This window comes from Pipra filicauda, unplaced genomic scaffold (genome assembly GCF_003945595.2).
Source record: "Pipra filicauda isolate LSUMZ 115617 unplaced genomic scaffold, ASM394559v2 scaffold64_size3178608_pilon, whole genome shotgun sequence".
In the NCBI taxonomy this organism is placed as follows: Eukaryota; Metazoa; Chordata; class Aves; order Passeriformes; family Pipridae; genus Pipra; species Pipra filicauda.
Genome location: NW_024104809.1, coordinates 1609578 through 1623853, shown reverse-complemented (window position 1 = coordinate 1623853; position 14276 = coordinate 1609578). Strand labels below are relative to the sequence as shown.

The 14276-nt window shown below is 41.7% G+C and overlaps 1 protein-coding gene across 2 annotated transcripts in view; it reads right to left on the bottom strand.

Moving 5' to 3' along the window:
* Positions 1-14276, bottom strand: part of NME7 (NME/NM23 family member 7) — a 92614-nt gene that overhangs the window by 8306 nt on the left and 70032 nt on the right. For both annotated transcript variants that reach the window (XM_027727567.2, XM_039388451.1), the window contains exon 11: positions 7801-7908. In XM_027727567.2, the coding sequence (XP_027583368.1) occupies positions 7801-7908 (108 nt within the window). The remainder of the gene's footprint in view (positions 1-7800; positions 7909-14276) is intronic.

Below are 14276 nucleotides of genomic sequence, written 5' to 3'. Positions count from 1 at the left end.
ACACAGGTTACCTTCAGGATCAGGTGAAACTTAAAGAGGTTTGGGAGCTGCTTGGTTCACACTCATTAACTTCTTCTCTCTGGCACTCAGAAACCCCAGACTTGGCAGAACAAGGAGTAATTGGACCTCGGATTTTACCCAGAAGTGGAAGCACAAGAGGTGAACTATTTCACAACTATGTTTAAACAAGTTCCTAGTTTGGTTTGCCTGTCTGGCCCACAAGTATAATAATTATACAACCTATGCTCAAAATTAGGTGCAAGTGACCTCAGAATACCATAATTTATATTTTTAAAAGAGAAACTAGCAACATGTGTTCAAAATCCATCCATCTACTATTAATATTTTTAATTCTTAATTTCTCTTCAGATAGGCCTAGGCAAAGAGATTACTTAATTCTCTGTACAAGTATATATACAGCATCAGGAAACACTGTGAGACAGCATTCCAGTGCTGGCTAACATCTTCCGATACGTAAAAACACCACCGAGTAAGATTAAGTTTTCCTATACTCCAGATTCTTTCCAACCTGTTCCCACAGCTGTTGGATAAAAGTCTCAGAAAGTTAAAACAGAGAAGCATTTGAACCATAATAACCATTATCTGACAGACCTCTCTAGAAATCGTTTTGTACCAGGAGAGATTGATATTTCCAACTGACAAAAATAGCTACTGCTTTTATGAAAACTTGCAAAAAAAAGAGCCAAAACCAACCTCACCCAAACGCGTCCAATTTTTATTTCTTTTCACTGGAGATGCTGAAAAGCATTTTACCCTGGATTATGCAGCTCAGTATGGGCCACTAATAAAAGACTTCATTGCAAAATTGCTGTATTACTGAGTGAAACAATGGCTTCTTTATTAAAATATTTTAAAGACTCCTGAGGGAAATGCGGCACGGCTGGAATGCCCTCAGTGAAAGGTTCATTGCCATGCTATGCACTTCTGCTGTGTAATGTTTTACAAGCTTGGCTGCTCTGTGAATGGGGAGAGTTAGTTCTCAGCTGGTAGAGGCAGCTTGCATAATACCAGACAAGTTAATCGGTAACAAGCAATGCAGGAGACCTTTGTTCCGAGTGTGACATACTCAAATTCCACACTAAGCACATTGACGCTTCTGAGAGTTACTCATTGACATGCTTTATTAAATTGCATGGACTACACCTTGATGCACCAAAAAAGACTAGGTGAGCAGAGCTGCATCCTTCTGATACCTTCCATCCTAAACTGTTGCACTATAACCTCAACCCACAGATCAGCTCATGACTGATACGAAAGCATTTCCAGGGTGGATGATCACAAGCACCATGCAGCATGCCCGCAGGTCCAGACAACGGCAGCAGGCAAGTGAGGAAGAAGCAAACAGGAAAATGTAAGCTGACAGCCAGCAGAGCACTACTGTAACACGACTCTTTTCTTATAGAAGTGGTTATGGAAAGCATGTCTCTCCACTTCAAGGAGAGTGCTACCCTGTCCACTCTGAATAGCTTGCTAAAACATCCCCCCTGCGCCATTGCCCTCAGCCTCCATGAATAAATGCAAAGGGAAAGAAGGCATAAGGCATGCCTCTCCTGGCACTATGTGGAATGCCAGACCAAGGACAGCTGGCCTGCAGCAGGTGGAAGACATGCTGCTCCAAAAGCTCAGGCACAGCGCAGCTCTTAACTCTAGGCAGAGCATTTAGTTAATACCAAGTCTTAATGAGGAAAATGATCGTGGTTTTCATCGTCCACAGCACTTGCCTGGACAAAACACATCTGCTGAACTGGCCCGTCCTGTCACCGTTTATCGTACAGCATCACCTCCCATCTCCCCAAGGCTGGATCCAGGCAGCTGAACTTCCAGTGCCAGAACTCGGAGAGCCCCCATCTACCAGAACGCCATAGCTGATCTGTATAGCCAGATGATATTGCCAGTTTGTTTTAAAGGCTTAGAAGCAGTAAGCCAGTCTCACTGGTGCAAGGCTGAGCATGGGAATGAAGAGCTTCCAGTGGTACATTGCACAGTCTGCCAGTCCCCAGCCTTACTCTCGACCACTGCACAGCTGAAATTCAAAGACGTGACAGGGAAAAAATCCAACCATCATGACAGCTCCCTCAGAAGACAGATGAGACCCACTCTTCTTTGATAACAGCAAAGTCATCCCCCTTTGATAGGTTATTTTCATGTCTGTGGGTGCCACAAATAGCTCTGAGGCCAGTGAGAAGGCCAGCAAATGATACTCGAGGAGGACCTTGCTAATGCGGGGCTGGAAAGCCGCCCGTGACACTGAAAGCTGACACATCTCCCCCCACAGTCCTGCTGCCCAAGGCAGAGCCTGACGGCACCTGGCAGCCATGTGGTGGCACAGACACAGCACCCCGAGGTGCCAGTGCAAAGAGCACCCATAGGGACACTAGAGTGTATATAAGTACACATACACAAATAAATGTCGACTACTAAAGATTTTGTAATCACGCCAAGAGACCCCGTGAGACCGACTTGATCGCCCCAACACCACGGCATAAGAACATAAAGCCAGCGTGGGTGGTTCAGCAGGCTGCACCGCCCTGGAGAGACCTTTCAGGTTACCCCAGATGCATGCAGTCTATCATCCCTGGAGCGTTTTGCAGCATTACAAATGCCCTTTTGGAATTGCTCACACACACAAAAAAAACCCAAACCCAAAAACTTTGAATTGCACAGTATGAGCAACAATGTATATGCAGAGCATGCCAAAGCCCAGAAATACTGGTTTTGTTATAACTGCAGTTCTAGGCTACTGTTTTTTAAATTATGTAGATTCCTGCATAATCTGAAAAGTACTCAGCCACTTAAGACCCAATGGACTGAGGTGTGTGTACAGCACCACCTCCTGTGGGAAATTTTACTCACTGTACTTCCAGCGATGTGAATATGATCTTCACTGACTGATTTTTAATTTGCCTTCACTTCTTTAAGGAGGCACGTAAACTGTGAAGTCTTTTAGCCACAACACCTTGTATGAAGTACTTTGATTAAAAACTATTCCAGGAATGACCAATTTCAAGGAAGTTTGTCCTAGAGAATGATGATTCATCAGATCCAATGGTTTGCAAGCTTCTATTTCAACAAGATATTTATCCGAAATGTTCCTCAGGTGAGTTGAGAAACAGAATCATCTTTCAACACATGTACATGACACATCTCTGGTCTGCTAAATAAAGCAGTTCCTTGGCATATAAAAGATGCAAGTTCCAGTCCTTGCTCTACCTGACTCAGAAAGAACATGAATGTAGGTGAGTACTGTGATTGCTTGCTCCAAAAGCATCTCCCTTATAAAAAATAGAAAAAACCAAACTGACAAGAGGCAGAGCAGTATCTGCTTTGGATGTGGGAAACAAATGCAACCCTCTGCTCTGAAAGAATGTCCTACACAACATCAGTTGATACGAAAAATTAAGAAACTCCTGGGTAAGCCTTCATTCGTGAATCACTCATAAAACCCCATCATCTCACAAATCCTCCATTGCTATCAGTCTCCCTTCTCTACTTCCTCCTTTCTTTCCTCTCCTCATTAAAATGGGAAACTGATGACAAGCCTGAGAAAACGGACTGTTCTGAGCTATTTGTGTCTATCCATTGTCACTTGTGAAAATACATTTTGTACTGATATGAGGACACACAAGTCTATGAAGTGAAAAAGTAAGTGCCTGACCCCGTAAGTCAAACAACTCATCTAAGAGGCTTCAGGGCAATATTCACCCTCCTCTTTTATCACTAAACTAGTAATAAAAAGAGCAGTTACAGCTCTACAACTGAAAATATACTGATTTTTCCATTGCAACCAGTTGTGTTTTCGGCTCAACTGCATAATCCCTCCTCTCTTGAGCCAAAGTGAGTTATTCATTAATTCTGATATTCGTTAGTCACTGCCTAAAACATCAAGTAGTTTGTAGAACAAAAATAGGAGTTAAGGGTCAAACTAGTGGGACTAAGTGCTTGTATTTGCTTTTGGGGTTGGTTTGTTTGTTTGAGGGGGTTTTAAGATTAAAAGTGAACTTTCCTTTTTTCCAGGTCCATGGAAAAGAGGTCTAAGAAAAAAACAATGAAAAACTGCTGTACTATATTATTTATATATAGTGTTCTAAACTAAGTGCACAAGCTAACCCTTATTTAGTTAATTAGTCCTTGCTGTTCCCAAGACAGTTGTTCTCTCTCCTTTCCCCAGGTACTCCATGGTCATGATTCTTGGGAGAAAGGTCACAACCTCGCACTTCCTAGTGACAGTCAATTTAGTGCAAACCACCAAAGTCACCTAGAGTTTGCTATTAACTCCAGGAAGCATTTGATCTAACCCTCAATTACATATCTCATCTCCCCTTAGAAGTCTCCTTTTGTGGACAATCAGACAGCAGCTGCCATTGCAAAACCTTTTCAAATTTCAGTTATATCTGAAACCGTGGGTGATGAAAACTGCCGAGAAGGGTGGAGAAATCTTAAGATAAGCAGTATCTGACACTAAGGCTACCTGAGTTCTCAGGAAAGCTCTGGAGTGTTCCCTTCTACACAGGAACATGCCTTTATTGTGCTTCCATAAATACAATCTATTTAAGGCTCATGATAGGACAGTAGATCAACCCCTTTCCATCTCCATTTGGTTCTGGAAGTCCAAAAGTCACAAAACCAATTAACACACAGACCAACCTATTCAGCTTTCTAACCACAAAGTGGTAACAGCAGCAGTCCCTCCATCTTGTCTCCAAGGTCCTCTGGGCACTGCTGACCCTGCAGATGTGCACACAGAACATGTGGCCAAAAAAGAGTTGGGACTGTGGCATGGACCCTTAATAAACTGTTTTAGCATTAACAGTGCAAGCACTGCACACACCAGCCAACAGATACAGCCAAGGCTTTCTTTGTACAAACCCACTGGGCTCAATTTAAGCTCAGAGATACTGGAACTTCCACTCTGTGTCCTTATTGTAATAATGATTCTGCAGTTTGTTTTACAAAATTTGTCGCATTTAGTACTTTATTTTGGAGAAGAGAAATATAAATTAGAAACTCTTCATACATAATTTCAGAGCCAAACACTTTCATGCCAAAATTTGAAAAGTGGCTTAGCCAAGCTCAGATAAAATCAGCTCCACAGTTAGAAATGAAACTCTGGAGTTCCTAGCTCTTGTGCCTGATCAGGTTGCCAAACTTACCTTTCATTAGCCAAACAGGAGTGCAATATGCATAAAGGTTGGGCTTTGGAGCTATACTGGGTAAAAACTGCAGCAGAGCATTAACACAGTACAAAAACCAATGACACTAGAAGAAAGGAAAAGAGACTGCTGGGGATGAACTTATCTGAGGTTTTAGAAAGGATTCTTCATCTTTTTAGTATAAATCTAGCAGGTCAGATTTCTGCCTGAAACTTACTCCAGACTCCTCCTCTACTAATCAGCTGGCCTACAATGATACTGTAAAGCTTTAATAGGAACAGCAGCATTAACATCTCAACAACAGCAACATCTCCTACCAGAACACGGACATAATGAACAAACACTAACTCCATATTGAAAGAAGCAAGTTTCATGGCACCAACATGGCCAAGGTCAATGACAAGTGCCTTACCTATCTCCGAATTCACCTCCTCCGAGGCCGAGAATAACTGCTCTGTTAAACTCATTATATTAAAATATCCACTAAAGAATCAAAACCTTCACTTCATTTACTGAACAGCATATCTCTTAAAAAGGTTTGTCTGGCTTGGTTTCCTTCTAGCAGGCCACACAGTCACTCTGCTCTAGCTTGACATTTACAGCACTGTTACAGTTACCAAGGCTGGGGAAGAAAGGTCTCGTTTCCACTTGCTAGCAAATGAAGTCTCTCTGACTGGATTTAAGCTCCTCTCACAGAAAAGCTCACTGAGGAAAAAGTCCTTCCCAAGGATCTCTGCGCATGCAGCATTTCATCAGTTGTGACAAGTTCTTGCACTTAAGCAAATCCAGAGGTTACTGTTTACTTTGCTTACCTACGTTTTCAGGCAACTGTGTTTCTTACAGAAGACAGATGCAAAGATACTCCAAGAATTAAAGTGTTAGCAGTAAAAAGGCTTCTGTAGCTTACATTATAATGCTTATTTGCCAAAAAATCAGAATGAAACAGTCACTGCTTTATTTCTCACTAAAGAACATTCAGCAACGTCCTTTACAACGGCTGGCTTAACCTGGACTGTTACAGAAGGAACTACAGACTGATGAAGAGTCATATTCTGTGTAAAATTATGCCTATGGTAAAAAAAGATTTTAGATTCCTCTCCCAAAAAAATATAATCAATAAACAACAGTTAAAACGATCAGATTGCAATGGGAACTGCAAGGTGTGTAGTCAGACTTATACTAGATCAAGAACTTAGCTCATGATTCAGCTGCGGGATTCAAAGGACAAACACATGTAGTGGAGACCTTGAGAAAGAACTCCAGCCTCAGTTTCTGCTTTGGAGAAGCAATTCCTGCCTCACAGTAGCTATAAACTCAACCAACCAGCAAAATGGGGTTATATCTGCTTTGCACCAAGAAAGGAAAACAGTAAAGGAAACAGACTATGGACCCAAGAGAGAAAGAGACAGAAAATTCTGATGGAGTCCTAAATTGTTCTGAGTGTTGGTGAGACTTTACTTTTTCCCTTGCAGGCTATGCCTTTCTGTCTGCTGCCACTGAAAAGCCATGACTGAGGGACTTCAAGTATGCGGTGACAAATACCTGTTTGCTTGTTTAAATCCAGTCCCTTTGGGAAGGAACTGGAAGTTGTCCATTTTTAATGACACCTTGGAAATGCTTTAAAAAGCTGCAACTTTGTTGATACTGGCTGCCTTTCTAAGTATTGAATTTCACTAGTCTATGCCTTAAACTAGATGCAATTTCCTAGCAAACAGCACTTTATCTCACACGTTATTTCATGAAGGGAGATGGTGATGCAGTCAGCTCTTCCTCACTCCCCAATGAAACCACTATTTTGGCAATGTAAAATTATCCAAGCCAGGACAATTCTTGCTGCTCCATAGTTCTGCTGTAACTTGACAGCAATACACTCACAAACACATGTAACCAGTAAAACACAAGCTATGGATGCACTGGAAAAACATCTTCACTGACACAGAGATCCATTGAAGAAATGATTACACACCACTTCAACCCCTTGTACAGACCTTAGTTTTGAGGCATGGAATTAAGTGAATGAGCTTGTTCTGGTTTTCATAGTGAGTACGTCTGTCTTTATAAACTCCCCTAATTTAACATTTTCCCATTTTACTGGACCTTAATGAAAGCATACAAAGCCAAAATCAGATAATAATTAGTAAGTTAACGTAAAACACAGGAAATACAAAATGATGTGCATAAGTATGACTGTCTAAAAATAAACCCGGACTCTATTTGGAGAATTCAAATCCCTAGTGCCTGTAATATTCCAAGCTCCACACGAGCTCGCTGTAGAAACAATCTAGATCAGGAATCATGGTGGTCATCCAAGGGCTAAGAAGGTGTCCCCGCAGGAGCACGGTTAGGGCTTATATTCAGTGCCAAGGACACAGGATGTTCAGACAAAGAGAGGACCCTTGACTTTCATTTAATTAAATACTTCATTGTACTATATTCATTCAAGAAAAATGCATGGATGATTTTTTTATAGTATCAGAATTACATGGGTTAAATGCCCTTAAAAAACTTCTGCTTTTGTGTCTAGTCTGGTCTTCAACACAGCTACTCACCAGCTTCAAAGACTGTCAAGAATAGCTTTTCACTTAATAACTTCCTGTTGTTGAGCACACGTTTGTCTAGCAGGTCTTACCTCCAAAAGCCCATCTTCAGGAAGGTCTGTGCAGTGAACAGCATTCTGAATCTTGTCCTTCCCAAAGACAGCACGCAGAGTTCCAGGTCGGAGGTGACGGGCTAATTCCTATTGAACACAAGCAAACCAGAAGACCTTTGTGAACCACACTGCTCTTTTATATCATGGACACAAATAATCTTATAAAGTAAAACATTTTTGTGCTATTAAAGTATGTGTAGTACACTCTAAAAGAAAACAAAGATTGAGAGCAGCCCTAAAGAGAAGGACTTCGGGGTGCTGGTGGACGAGAAGTTGACATGACCCATCAATGTGCACTCACAGCCCAGAAAGCCAAACATATCCTGGGCTGCATCAAAAGCAGCATGGCCAGCAGGTCAGAGTAAGTGATTCTCCCACTCTGCTCCACTCTAGTATGGAGTACCCCACCTGGAGTACTGCATCCAGCTCTGAGGCCCCCAACATAAGAAGGATGGTGGACCTGCTGGAGCAAGCCCAGAGAAGAGCCATGAAGATGACCAGAGGGACTGAACATCTCCCCTATAAAGACAGGTTGAGAAAGCTGAAGTTGTTCGTCCTGGAGAAGACAAGGCTCCAAGGAGACCTTATAGCAGCCTTCCAGTACCTAAAGGGGGCTACAAGAAAGCTGGAGCTTACTAGGGCATGTAGTGATAGGACAAAGGGGAATGGTTTTAAGCTGAAAGAAGGTAGGTTTAGATTAAATACCAGGAAGAAATTCTTTAGGTTTAGATTAGATATTAGGAAGAAACTCTTTACTGTGAGGTTGGTGAGACATTGGAGCAGGTTGGTGGACATTGGAGCAGGTTGCCCAGAGAAGTTGCGGATGCCCCATCCCTGAAAGTGTTCAAGGCCAGGTTGGATGGGGCTTTGAGGAAGCTAGTCTAGTGGAAGGTATCCCTACCCATGGCAAGGGGGTTGGAACTAGATGATCTTGAAAGTTCCTTCCAACTCAAATCATTCCATGATTCTATGAAGAGAGAAATTCCAGCCTGTACTACACACATAAGTCAACTGCTGAAAAAACATGACCAAAACTATGAAAACTACCTGCTTGAAACTGGGCCAATCAAGCCATCTTGGGTGAAACACAAGATCCTTCATATTGCAGATACACCTCACTGGCACTTGTATAACACAATTAGCTCATGTTAACACCTTTGCAGCTCTCAAGAACAGGCCTGCTGTCCTTAGTCAGCAGACACAACCTTGCAGATTGCCTCCCCTAACACTGAACTACCTGCCTCAAAACATGACATTTGTGAAGCCCAGCTCCTTAACAGCCTTAGTCTTCTCCTCTGACACCCTGACTACTGTCAACATCTGGTCCCCTTTAAGGATCACTCCAGGCTCTCTCTACATCTTTCTCTGTTCTTTGAAATTAACATTTCAATACTCTTCCTCATCTATATGCCAGATACCTCCTAGGCTTCTCAGAGGCCTTTTTACTCAGGTCCTGAGATAACATTCCTCCCCTACACCTCTTTACTGTGGTATTTCTCCCACCTTGTGCCACAGAGGACTGCCTTTATTGGCTCTCCCCTCCACCATACTCTTTCTTTCAAGCCATAATTCTGTCCTGATGTACTTCTCTGCACTATCACCTTGCAGTGTTGTCTTTTAACCCCTTTCCTATGCCACCTGTGCTACACTTGTTGGCCTCTCTTTTCAAAACCCTGAGGCTCATCTCCAAGCCTGCCTCATGCACAGTGAAATTCAGTGGTGATGGCATTAACCCAATTTTCCCTCCTTAAAACCCTCTGGATGTTCTCCTGTGATTACCTGTGAGGGGAGAGGTGGATGACAAGCTCACACTACAGCTACAGAACAAAGAAAACAATTATTTCCTTGCTAACAGAGCCTACATCAGCTCCTTTCTGAAAAGGCACTGGGTACATTAGGGTGTAATCACTTTGGAAGTGGCCAGTGCAGTTTCACTGTGCCACTCCCAGGTGTTTGTTTCAGTGTCACAGCTGGAGGTTACCGTTCCCCCAGCCGAGTCATCAAACTGGATTGTCCAAGCATTTCTTAACTTTCAATGTCAAATGGGTTCAAAGTGACTTCATCAGTAGCTCTTGGCTGACCTGGAAAACTTTGCACAGGTACAGATGAGAACCACTCTCATGGTGCATGCTCTGTTCTGGGATGGTAGTGAATGTTTTAAGCTAGTCCCAGAAGACCTCACAAGAGCATTATATGACAACACCCTTTACCCACTTTCCAGCTTCACCCATTTGTCACGTCTCATTACTAAACTAAGACAACTGGACTTTAAGGGCAAGATCTTCTCTTAGCCCAGCAAGTCCTAGATATTTTTCTGTCCTAACAATTAACAGTTATTATGATCTGTTACCAACCCGGAAGACAATTAAGGTTGGAGTGTGTATAACCCAAAACATGATATGAGGAGAAGTTTCAGTTCCTCATTGTTAATGTGTGTATATCAGAGGTTATACAAGATCTTTTTATATGTCAAGGACATTTGAATAAGAAACACTCAACATCAAATGAATTTTGTTTCAGAGGAAAGTTCAAGAGTTTCACTTTAAAAAAAAAAAGCCCCAAGGAGAAAAAAAAAAATCTCCTCTACATGATCCTCCTTAAAGGCTTGAGATAAGGAAGTCTGCTGGAGAAACAAAAGTCACATGCCAGTTAACTATAGCTATGTGACACTTTAATCAAGCCTTCCTTCAAACAATTGTTGATTGCAGTATCAACTAGCTGTCTGGAAGCCAGCAATAGCAATGGAGCTTTTCAATCATTTGAATGAAAGTTTGGGAACATTAGAAAAAAGATTATTGTGGCTATGAAACCTTTGCAAACCATTTAGCAAGAAACAGCTCAGATCTAAAAAGCTACAGCTTGGTATTTCATATTCTGTTTATTTGCTGTCCATCAAATTCTTTTGCTCAAACAAAAGATTTCCATCTTTTGTTCCATCCTCCAACAGGTCCAGATGTGCTTCTTCTTACGAAAATTTTGAAAGATTTCCCTTGACCCATCTTTCTCATCAAATCCACTTTTTTTTTTTAATCTTTGTTCTTTAAAAGCAGCTATGGCGTCCCAACTTATCATTTGTCCTAAGCTCTCATTTCTACTTCACAACTTCATAACAAAAGACCTCACATTTCTACCTGTGGACTCACTCTCTCACTAACACAGGTAAAAGCTCCTACTGTTGCACTGCACAGTCCCCTGTTCTTTCTTCAGTTTTTCAATGCAGGATGTTACACATTCTCCTGCCCTCCTGAAACCCATCAGCCATCTTGCACAAAAAGGGACTCAATCTGTTCTGCCTGGGATTGCATTGGATCAGAAGTACACAAAGGTAGGTCCTCCAGCACTGTACATTGTTAGGACTTGATTAATAAGAACTTAAATAAGCCTTTCTTACTCTCGGTTAACAAAGAGAATGATGCAGTCTTTACTTATATTTACATAACCCAAAAAAGTAAAATAATTGTCATTTTCAAAGTTTTATTATTCCAATGCTTTCTTGCTACACCACTGAAGAACCATGAAGGAACAAGGCCTCCATAAATGATGGAGATACAAAGAGCTATACAGCTCATATATAGGTGTCCTTGTGTATGTATGGCTGGAAATCTCGTGAATGTTTCAGGGAAGGAGGAAGAGAGTTCCTTATAGAACTTATTCCTCATAGCAAGTACTAATATACAGTCTTCTGGTTCATGACAGGAAGGTTACCAATCATTTTATTTACAGAACCTCATCTGCAACAACGGGGAGATACAAATAGTGGGGTTTGGGTTGGTTCCACCACACCCCATCATCCCCTTTTAAGCCTCTATTTCCTAAGCTTTCTGCTGAGTTTAGTTTCTGGAGTATGTGTTTCGTGCACTGGTTTTCAAAAACTTTTTGAAAGGAGTTGAGAGTAGGATGATGGAGGAGTTAAGAGCAGCTACAGCTCTACCATATGCACGACAGGAGACTACTATGCATGTGCTGGAACTTCATGTGCATGTGTAAATGGGGATGACACAAAACTGGCACCTCACACAAAGAATACACTGTCTGTGGCAAAACAAACCAGGGCTGCTGTACCAAAAGGTTTCCTCCTCTTTGGTCTTATTCAGCAGGCTATTTGATCACACCTTACAGGCTGGGCTTTGTTCTACCCAGAGCCCTTTGAAGATCCTTATCCTATACAAGATACAAATGCGTATATCTCGTTTCTCTTTGGCATGTAACTGTGTCCAGTGCAACACTGCCTGTATGAAGCACTTAGCACATTTCTAAAATCTTTCTATTTCTATACAAGTGAAAGGAAACAAAAATGTCACCAATGCCAGTAATATGTCAAAATCCGACAGAAAAATCATCATAACCATATTCATAAGCAAAGCTCATTAACTGCTTTCCTCCAAATGGCTGTTTTTTTCATGGGCTGGATGGCAAGTTATATAGAACAGCAACATGTATTCCAGCCAAAACCTCAGATTTCAAGAAAAATTAGCCTAAACTGCAAATTTCAAGAAAATTCGGCCAGGTTTCTTAAAGCATCTGTCCTGAATACTTAATTTGGTATCTAGAAAGGCTAAAAGACCACTGCCTTTAAACAGTACAAACTCTGAATGGATCAAAACAACACAAAGGAACTTTTAAAACCTAAAATTTTGTTCTACTTGAACATAAACTAGAACAGGTGAACCTTGAAAATTTGTTACTGGTCCTCTTGAATGAAGCAAAACAAAAATAAGAGAGTTTGTGATCAAACCCTCTCTACCCACAGTGTGCTCATAGGGCAGGTTCATTCTTTTAGGTTTGCTTTCAAACCAGCAGCATTCAGAGAATCTCTTGGCCTACAACAGATTCTGCAAAGTCCCCTCTAAGCCCTCAGTAAAATAGTTTTCCTACTCTAGCTGGGCCCTGACTGTGTGCCTGCTCCTTGCTCTTCTTGGCATTTCTTATTCATCACACTTTCTGAAGGTTTTATGTTGATGGTCTCACCACCTCTGCTTTCTCCACCCTGCATTCATGAAGCTTTTTCCTTCTGCAGTTCTCTGCTGCCATCATGAAAGAGATGGTCCCTCTTTCCCTTTGAGGGTGCCAACTGATCCAGAAGGCAGTAGTCAGCCTTGGGCAGACAAGGAAGTGCCTTTCTCCTTTTAAGGACCAGCTTTGCCCTTGTCAAGAGAACAGAACACACATTAACTGTGAACAAACAAAATAATGTAAATTCCACTCACTGTGGAATTTGTCTGGCTGAACTTGAGGCATTGGAAAGCCTACTGCCTTGTCCAAGCAAGGCACCTGAGCCTCCTCTGTAGTGAGCTGAAGGTGATAAGCCCTTTCAGGAAAAGCAACCAAAACAACTTTTGCAGTACAGCAGTTATGCAAGCCAGGTAGGATAAATGCCTCTCTTTTCTCATCATTATAGCTCTTTAGCTGGCTTTTATTTTCAGGGCATTTTAGCACAAGTCATATCACATACTGCTGGCTGCAGCAGGGAGCTGGACGAAATACTCATTCCTACACAAGCCATCGGCAAGAAGCAACGGGATAAAAGCAGCACAGTCTTTGTCATGCAGAGTACAATACTAAACAAGCATCTCTTGTAATGTTCATTGAAGCTAAGAAACACCTTAACACTACTGTTACTGAGAACCACCTCAGCTGATCAGTCTGATACCACCTTCACAGAAGTTCCCATCCAAAGGCAAATGCTTAACTGTCAAAATGAAATCTGTGGTCACAGGTGACCTCATGCAGGATACCAAAAAGGCTAACTTGCCTCAGCCTGCTTCACGTGTTTTCTTTGCAGCCAACAAACTCGAGCCAATCACTTGTGATGTGTGTGCTTTCCCACTGGTTACCCCAGCTCTGTCCTGGTTTATGCTCCTCAGTTCCATGGAGTAAGCCACTTTGAAATCAACATCATCAATTTTCTACTCCTGTAGCAATTCAAGGTCCATTTCATCACACCCAAATGCAGTGCTAAGCCTTCTGTCTAAATTACTGGAGAAAAATCTACATAAGATGGTGCTGTTGCCACCGTAAAAACTTTAACTAGGGAAGAGTTTTGCCTTGAAACCTGGGGTCTGCCTGTGGAAAGTTACTTCATAAAGGTTCTAAATACAAAACCAGGTCAATGTCAAACAGCATGCAAGAGGTTTCTTCCAGCTTAAGTTTCAAAAACCAATCCAGAACAGAAGTTGCTTGTTGACAGTGACGTTTTTCTTTCTGTTCCACATGAGCTGCAGTAATGTCATGTACAAACTGAGAGTCAGTATCAAAGGCCTTATGCAGACTTCAAGGGAGTCAGCATTACCTGAAAGTACTTTTGCACTTTCCACATATCACGAGAAAAATTATCAAGCCAAAACAACCTCCTTCAAACACACACACTAAACTCCCCTCATCTTTTAAGTTTTATCACAAAACAAATTCAAAAGCCTGGAAAGGTTGCATTAAAAGTCTTTATAATATTTAGCCTA